Source organism: Miscanthus floridulus, chromosome 15 (genome assembly GCF_019320115.1).
Source record: "Miscanthus floridulus cultivar M001 chromosome 15, ASM1932011v1, whole genome shotgun sequence".
NCBI lineage: Eukaryota > Viridiplantae > Streptophyta > Magnoliopsida > Poales > Poaceae > Miscanthus > Miscanthus floridulus.
In genome coordinates, this window is record NC_089594.1 from 2,320,262 (window position 1) to 2,329,710 (window position 9,449).

General features: G+C 46.4%; 1 protein-coding gene and 1 pseudogene across 1 annotated transcript; one reads left to right on the forward strand and one right to left on the reverse strand.

Annotated features, from left to right (window-relative positions):
- The first annotated feature begins 1,086 nt into the window (after positions 1–1,086).
- On the forward strand, positions 1,087–5,466 carry LOC136508436 (xylan O-acetyltransferase 3-like; annotated as a pseudogene).
- A 781-nt stretch (positions 5,467–6,247) lies between these two features.
- On the reverse strand, positions 6,248–7,565 carry LOC136509477 (uncharacterized). Its single transcript, XM_066504264.1, has 3 exons — positions 7,073–7,565; positions 6,843–6,961; positions 6,248–6,754 (listed from the first exon to the last, which is right to left on the reverse strand). The coding sequence occupies exons 1-3, from the start codon at positions 7,563–7,565 to the stop codon at positions 6,248–6,250; spliced, it is 1,119 nt and encodes a 372-aa protein (XP_066360361.1).
- Positions 7,566–9,449: the final 1,884 nt, after the last annotated feature.

A 9,449-nucleotide genomic window follows, 5' to 3' on the forward strand; every position in this document is an offset into this window, starting at 1 on the left:
AGTCCTCCAAGCAAACTTGGTCTTGTCGAATAAAAAAGTTGTATTATGAAGCCTTATTTTTGTAATAATAAGAGACACTAAAAAAAGAGTGTCTCATAAGATAAAAATAATAGATGGTATAAAAGGACAATTGACACAAAACAATCTCTTGTTGAAAGAAAAGACTATATCAAGATCCTAAACCAACTTCTCACTTTGAGTGTTCAATGTTCCCGGGGCTTGGAAATTGCAAGGGACAAGAAAAAAAAATGAACACCTACAAATGACCACACAAAGGCTTTGACTACCGTAAATACACTCGCGTAGGCAATCAGATCTTACTACCCGTTGAAAGAACATTTGTCAATGGAAAGTCGGTTGAGCTTGAGCATACTTTGAGCTCGATTGGATTTTTAGAACAGAATAGAACAACACCAATTTGTGCATCCTCTTTCACCTGAGGCCGTGACGGTGCGACAGGAACAGGAACAGAGTACGATACGCTGGGGCACGGAGGCGGCGGCGAAGGCGAAGGCGCGACTCGCTCCATGCGGCACGGGGGTGGGGGCGAGAAGGGAGATCCAGCACCGCCGCACCGGCGATCGAGAGCCGCGGCAGCTATGGGCTATGCAACGGGCCGCATCAGGGAGCACATATTGAAATTGAATTCGTTGGCCTAGGGCCATGTTTAGTTTCACTAAAACCAAACTTTGGCACTATGCAAAAAGAAGATTCCACGTTACATTAAACTTGCGGTACATGTATGAAGTACTAAATGTTGACGAAATCAAAAACTAATTGCACAGTTTGGTTGTACTTTACGAGACGAACGTTTTGAGCCTAATTAGTCGACGATTGGACAATTATTACCGACCACAAACGAAATACTACCGTGCAGTACAGTGTTACACAGTCAATCGAGCGGCGCCAACTTCGGCGAACTAAACGCGGGGCATGTATTTTAGCATAGCAGTGAGTTTGACTATGGCGAATGGGCCGACAGTTGCCTGCTCTTCTCTGCTCTGCTCCCGCCGCAAGCCTACAAAAATCCAAGCCGCGTTCGTCGCATCGGGCTGGGCGGGCTTCACCTTCCTTGGGTGCCCGTGCCAGGTGCCGCCCCGCCACCACCCACCCCGGCCGTTCCCCTTTCCCACCAGCCAAGAAGCTGCAGTCTCCGGCCGCCATGGCGAAACCACCGCCACCCACCTCCACCTCCGACCCCGCGCTCCCAACCACCACCACCACCTCGACGGCCCCCAAGCCGTCGTCCCGCCCCGCCCCAGTGCCCCACTCACCGCCTCCGCGCGCTCCCTCCTCGCCTCGGCGCGGCGCGGCGCTCCCCGGTGACCACGCTCGCCGCCGCCTTCTTCCTCCTCGCGCTCGTCATGTACGGCGAGGACGCGCGCACCATCGCCGAGCTCTCCATCGACGACTACCTCTACCCGGACGCCGACCTCTACAACGTCTCCGGCCTGCCGCCCCTCGCGCTGCCGCCGCCCACCTGCGACCTCTCCCGCGGCCGCTGGGTCTTCGACAGCGTCTCCGTGCCGGCGTACCGGGAGAAGGACTGCACCTTCCTCACCAAGCAGGTCACCTGCCTCGCCAGCGGCCGCCCCGACGATATGTGGCAGTACTGGAGATGGCAGCCCAACGACTGCGCCCTCCCCACGTATGGACTCATCCTCTTCCAGATCTCCACCAATTACCTCATTGCGAGCTCGCATCTTGCTTGCGTAGTTGCCTGATTGCGCTAAAGATTGATTGGATTGGAAGCAGGTTCGACGCCCGGAGATTCATGGAGGAGATGCGCTGGAAGCGGCTGATGTTCGTGGGGGACTCGCTGAACCGGAACCAGTGGGAGTCGCTGGTGTGCCTGGTGCAGCCCATCCTGTCCAAGGGCAGGAAGAAGATCGTCAAGCGGGGCTCCATCAACACCTTCTACGCCAAGGAGTACCGCGCCACGCTCGAGTTCTACTGGGCGCCCTTCCTCGTCGAGTCCAACTCGGACAACCCCAACTTCCACAGCATCAAGGAACGGATCATCAGTCCCGAGCGGATCGAGAGCCACGCCAAGAACTGGAAGGATGTTGACTACCTCATCTTCAACACCTACATCTGGTGGATGAACAACGCCGACATCAAAGTCAGGTCAACACCTACGACATCTGGGTTCTGGACTGGGAATGCGTTGTTTCGTTCTCTGTGGCTTTATGCAATCAAGCAATGGAATCGTGTTCTGAGATCTCGCTGGGTGGATTTTTGCAGGAGACCGAATTCGAAGTATTGGTCTGAGAACGACGAGGTTCCCAGGATTGAGGCGTATGGCCAGGTGTTCAAGACTTGGTCTGATTGGATCAATGACAACATCGATCCTGCCCGCACGTCTGTCTTCTTCATGACAATTTCTTCTCCTCACCTCAGGTGACCGAAAGCTGCTGCATTCATGTTTCCTTTTCCCCCCTCTATATGGTACAAGCAATGGTGGTTTGTTGTGGACTATGAGTGATTTGCAATGCAACCTTGAACTTTGTGGACCACTGTCGGTTCAATTGGACTGGACACCATACATAGGCTTGATTCAAGTGGTTTGTTAGGCCCAAATTGCCTTCTAGAGAAGCAACCTTCCTCTTGTTCTATATTCAGCTAACCACAATGCCACTGTCCACTCCACCAAATCATGGAACTCAGCTTTTAGGTTAGATCATGACCCACAAGGAAAGTGACGGCCTAACTTATGTGTCTGTTAGTCAACATTTTTGCATGGATCCAAAATCCAAATTTAGTTCAATTTTCTGGGCTTCAGTCACTACTCACTAGTAAGACCTCAATTTATATTTCTATATGATTTGTCGTATTTGCATTCTGCAATCAGAAAAGGATGGCACTGTAGGCTGGATACCATACTTACCTTGATTGAAGTGTTTTGCAAAGTTGATATCACCTTCCAGAGAAGAAATCTTCCCCTTGTCCTAGTCTGACGTCATTGTCCAATCTGCTGAACTATGTGCTCAGTGGATCAGATGTTTCCTTGGCTCAGGACCCACTAGGAAGTAGGAACAAAACAATAGGCCAAACTTATGTCCCTTCTGTTCAACATTCCTAGAAGCACGTCACATTGAATTATATGAGGCCAGGTTTCAACTAGTAGACCTTGACTCCTTGAGTATCACTTGAGTGTTCACAGTCAGCAAGTATGAGATTATAGACTGCTGGTGACATTAAACAGTAACTGACTTGGGTTTAAGGATCAGTATTACAGTCAAATGAAAACCTTAGGTTTAGAATCTGGTGTTTTGGTATTGTATGATTCATGTGCTGTTCAAAGTGACGAAGTTTCAAGCCAAGAGTAAGGAAAGCATGCAGAAGATATTACAATAGAATCCATACTCTAAGTTGGCTAGTAGCTGGGAAAAAATGGGAATTGTGGGTGCAGAGTGTCCTAGATGCCAACAAACTTGTATGAGGGTCCAGCTCAAATAGAATGTGAAAAGAAACAGTTGGTACAATAAAGGGGTACCTTTTTATGTGGGGTGGGGTGTCACTGTTGTGGGTGTTCTGAGATTGCTTTGCCATTTTTTTGCATCACAAGAAACCTGCAAGCTAGGATTTGACCTGTAAACAACCTCTAGTGTAGAAAGAAAAAGGAGCCCCACTGTATCTAACTGGAATGTCTAGTTGTCCTGATTCCTGAGACACAGGCTATGATATTGTGAGCACCCTTTGGTGCTGATCTGTTTTAATGCCTAAAAAAGTCTTGATATGATCACTTGCCTGATAGAAAACCCTCGCCTTCTAAAATTCTGTTTGCAGTATTTATTATGTAAAGTGAATGTCAAAGTCCAATATTTGTCATGTCATCTGTGTTCTGCTATTCTGCTTCTGATATGAATAGAAGCTCCTTTTTACCCTGGTAAAAACTATTGTGCAGCTGGTACGTACCATTGTCGATTGAACATGCGACCATGGAGTCTTTGGTATTAGGTTGATACATGGAAAAAAAAACTACAGGTCCATACTCCGATGAAACAATACTTATACTAGCGTTATGAAAAAAACTTATACTAGGAGTATTCAAAATATCTGTGCGATGTCTACTTCGATGTTGCCTGCCTGTCTACCTGGCCAAGAATCTTGTAGAACTGTAGAATTCATATCACTCAAAACTGAACAGAAACATAGTGGCAGGAGTAGTAAAACAACAGAGGTTATATAAGAACCTACTGATGTGAGTGTGTGTGGGTTTTGTATGGATTCTTGCCCCATTTTTCATTGTAGTACACTGATATGCAGTTCTCTTATGTGTTGAAGAAAAAAATAAAAATCAACAGAGGTGTTATCATCGATGCTGCATCATTAAACGAAATCTGGATGCAGAAGCTATGTTTAAATTGGTAACCTCTCTCATTAGGCTTGGAGTCTTGTGCATTTTTATTGTCATAGTGAGTGTCTGGAACAGCCAACAGAGTAAAATATAGATATCCTGTGAGTGTTGAGTGCCTCATATCCTGTGCAGTATTATTTTGCAAAGTTAGTGTCAGTGTCTAGTATACTAAAAAATCCACACGAATCTGACCCACATGCTTCCACATGGGCATGTCCTAGACTAAACAGCATGAGAGGCAGCAGGCACCCTGCACGTTGGGAATTGAGTATATTTTCTCACTTGGTACAGCCATAGGCTTGCACATATTTTGGCAGTAATCTATTGTAAATCGTATTTGTTTCCTACATTTATATTGATAAATTTGTTTACCAGTTAGAAAAAAGAATAGTGAAGTTTAAAGCAATTGTGTTTAGATGTCGTCAACATATATCCGGCATCATGTCGTTAATTTCTGTTGCTTTGAGCTGTAAATTAGCGCAATATTTAACATGCCTTTTTATGTGTTGGTCTTGCTAAATCCTGCTTACATTTTTGTGAAAACAGCCCACAGAATTGGGGGAACCCGGATGGGATCAAATGTGTAAAGGAGACGCTTCCGTATCAGAACTACAGCCAACCCCTGGATCTTTACCACGACATGCGGTTGTATGACCTAGTGGTCAATGTGGCCAGGTCCATGGAGAAGGTCCCAGTGTCAGTGATCGATATCACAGATGTCAGATTACCGGAAGGACGCCCACACGGGCCTGTACACCTTCCGGCAAGGGAAGCTGCTGACGCCTAAGCAGAAGGAAGACCCAGAGAAGTTCGCGGACTGCATCCACTGGTGCCTTCCTGGCGTGCCAGACGTGTGGAACCAAATACTCTACACGAGGATTCTTTCGAAATCGTCATGGCATTCTAATTTTAGTCCCCCTACATCCCAGTCCCTGCCTGTTCCTCCCCAATGAGAATCAGAAGGGGGGGCTTGGTTTTTGTTGGAGAATGTAGGATTGTTCATTCTTTTTTCTTTCTTTTTGGGTAGATTGAGTAAAGGTTAGCACAAAATGGAAAATGGATGTGCTGATTACTGATGGTAGAGCATGTAAGAAGGTTCAGCTGAAGTGTAAATTAGTTGGATATAATCATGGTTTTTAAGGCGGTAAGTCGAGGCGCGGCGACCCACCAATTCGAGTCGACTAGGCGTTTAAGGCGCGTGGCGAGGCGATGCCATACACATGTCCTAACCAACAATGGAGCAGCAAAATCATACCTTGTTGATGTTGATTGTAGAGCTCTCCTCTTTCCAATTGCCCTTGTTCCATGTAGCACACATGCCCCTTGCAAGTCAAAACATATTTGTTATATGATGAATGTAACAGAAACAAGTTGTATAATACTATAATCCAATGAATTAGCTAAGTAAATATGGATCAAGTCTACCTTGTTAATGTGACCTCTCTTTTCTTCTCCCAGGCCACAAGCTACAGGAATAATGAGGAATGTAGCAACATTAGAAACAATGAGGAATGTAGCAAACATATAAACAAGTTGTGTAAGCTAGGAATCAAATAACAGGAACATGGGTGAATAAAATATGGCATAAGTAGCATCATAGTTAATATGGTCCACAACCAGCCAGGCACAATAGAATTTAGAAGTAATCCACAACCACAAGCTAGTGAGCTACTAGTGGCATAATTAAAAGTAGTCCACATCCACGAAGTAATCCACAACCACAAGCTAGTGAGCTACTAGTGGCATAATTAAAAGTAGTCCACATCCACACAGCATACATTACAAACGAAGCTTAAGGTTCTAATGAAGTAAGTGCAGAACAGGGCACAGGTAACACAAAAGCAAGGTGGACTGAAATCTCTCAAAAGCCAACCCCCACCCCAACAATCAATATCCATCATCAAATTCATCATGGATGTTTGCAGCAGCCTCAATGTCCTCTCCATTGTTGGAGCCATTAGGACCAGGAGCATCTTCACAATCTGTCACATCAGCATCGTCATGTGGGTCTTGACTTGCTTCATCTTCTTCGTCATCTGAACCTAAGTCATCTTCAACCAAACTTGGGCTAGAAGGTCTTGCACGGTTGCTGCTAGCATTCCTTCTGAGATTGCGTCCTCGGAGTGAACTTGATGCACCAAGAGCTTCATCAACATGTTCCCATCTAAGATCATTTGCATCACACTCACACCCACGAGCACCTTGACGGTGTACAAAAGAAGAGTCAGCCCACTCATTGTCCCAATCGAACTCTTCAATGACCAAAGGATCAAAACTCTTTCCTTTTTTCTCACGCCTTATCTGAAACCTAGTCTTCATCTTCCGGTTGTAGGAAACAAATACAATAGAATTCAACCTCTTATGCAGCAAGCGATTTCTTTTCTTTGTATGGATCTACAAAAGAATTTAGAGAAAATATTTATCTTGCTGAAATTAAACACGAACTGAGTAGTAGAAAAATCATAGAGTATTTAGTACTCACAAACTCGAATGTGCTCCAATTCCTCTCACAACCAGATGATGAAGCATATAGACTAACAATACGCCTAGCAAACCGTTGAAGCTCAATAGCACGGCCACCATATGAACGCCACCAATCAACTACATTGTCAAATACAAAAATATAGTACAAATTAAGAATGAAATATACTTGCTAGAATTAAGTTACAGAAATGTAGAATTGCTGAAATTATAGTACAAAACAGTACTTACGAGGGCTCATTGACTCAAGGTTTTGCTTAGCCATCTTATTTGAGAATGCATCTCCTCTAAGGGCTTCATAGTCCAAGGATTGAGCATCAATCTTGGCTTGAGTATCTTTATCATCCACCATTCTTCCAAGAACTTCAAGGAAGCAACCTCTTAGCTGCCCAATAGTGGCATCATCATCAGCTCTTATGAGAGGATGTAATTTCCCTGGGTTCAAGTACAGTGCAGCCCCATATAAAGGATGGTCCATTTGTTTCACCCAACGTTTCTCAATGATTTCCATAATTCTCTTGAGCAAGGTTTTCTTGGTTTGGATAGCAAAGCTTAGCTTGATCTTCTCTTTTGCATGATTCATAAGTGCTGCAACCTCTGGCATTGCGGGCTTCTCATCACCATCCACCACCCTAAGTACAATTAGTAGTTGGGCTGAAGCTCTAAGGCAATCCTCAACTGAATTCCAAAACTCTGTAGAGAGCACAATGTCATGCACATCCATGCCGGCTGAAGTTTTAGCCAATTTATTGCTGGTCCATGCTTCACTATAAAATAGAGCCTTCAAAGCATCTCTGTGCTTATGCAAACTCTTCAAAGTGAGGAACGAGGTCGCAAATCGAGTGGCTGTAGGTCTAACAAGATCAACCCCACCTGTCTTCTCTCTCATTGTACTAAGAATTCTCCCATGCCTATAGATGAAGGTTGTGACACGCCTTGCACATGCAATAGGCTTCTTAAATTCCTTCAACTTCCCTATGTCTTCTAGCATAAGGTCCAAGCAATGTGCAGCACATGGGCTCCAAAACAGTGAAGGAATGCTCTCCATTAGAAGCTTGCCCGCTGCCTTGTAGTTAGCCCCATTATCAGTGACAACTTAGACAACCTTGTCTTTTCCAATCTCCTCAATTCTCTTCTCCAGCAAATCAGCAAGCATATATGCATCATGGACCTCACTTGATGCATCGACGGACTCCAAGAAGTAAGTCCCCTCCGGGCTATTCACAAGGAAGTTAATCAAATGTCGTCCCCTCCTATCGGTCCATCCATCTGACATAAGCGTGCAGCCATAATGCTTCCATGCCCGCTCATGGTCCTCCCTCATGGTGCTTGTCATCTTCACAGCATCTTCAAGCAATGGATCCCCCAGCTGATAGGGAGAAGGAGGCTTGTACCCTGAACCATACTGCGCTGTTGCCTCAATTGCAATCTGAAATTGTCTTGCTGCTGCTGTATTGAATGGTATGCCACACTCATAAAACCACAAGGCCCATTGCATATCCACATAATGTTGCTGCTCTTTGGTCTTTGTGCTAGACTGAATTGTTGGCTGAAAACACCATTTACACCTTTCATCAACTAGTTCTTCAGGTGTTTTTCGAAGCATCTCAAGAATTGTTTTGTTCCCCTTTGGTTTTGCCTTGGCCTTGCTTGCTGCTGCAACCTTGTATGAATAGGCTGCACGCCTTTGTTTTGTTGCAGTCCCTGAACTTGGGTGCGCCTTGGAGGTTTGGGATTTAGGTTCAGGTGCAGTTCCTTCCACTACTACCACATTTGCTTCTCCTTCCTGCTCTTGCTGTTGCTGCTCATCATCATCATCATCATCATCATCTAGGTACAATGGCCTTTTCCTCCTGTTGGATTCCAAGTAATCTGTTGTCGGGGACCTAATACCGGGGTACCCCAGAAGGTGGAACCGATAACCACCGAACGTAAAAAGCTTCTGGACGATGGGTGCCATGTCATCCTTTGTTCGAATGACAGAAGTTCGATTCCGCCTCGCCCGACACCCTTGGGACGGGCTCGGTCTCGCCCGAGGACCGAGGGATAATCTCCGTCCCGCCCGACGCCTTGAGGACGGGCTCGGTCTCGCCCGAGGGCTGAGGGATGAGTTCCGTCTCGCCCGATCCCGAAGGGGTGGGGTCAGCCTCACCCGACGCCTTTATGCGATAACCCTGCCTCGCCCCAAAGGCTCAAGGCTAATCACCGTCTCGCCCGACGCCTATAGGGCGGGCTCGGTCTCGCCCGAGGGCTAAGGGATAGATTCCGCCTCGCCCGATCCCGGAGGGATAGGGTTAGTCTCGCCCAAGAAATAGGGACTAGCCTCCGTCTCATCCGATGGCCCAGAACGAACCTCGCCCTGATCGATATCTGTCCCTCATAACGATGGATACAGGACGAGACAAGACGTTTGGGTCAACCATGGCTCCAACGACCATACCCTGCACCCTGACAAGAAAAGAACTGCCAGGGAACGACAGGACTGACGCTTTAGACCCTTCCGGGCGCCGCAGAGCCCAAAAGGCATTACAGGCGCGTGCGCCTCACTCTGTAGAGTTGTAGGCGCCGCCTTCAGCTCTGGGACGCGGAACCCAACGAAGATATACGA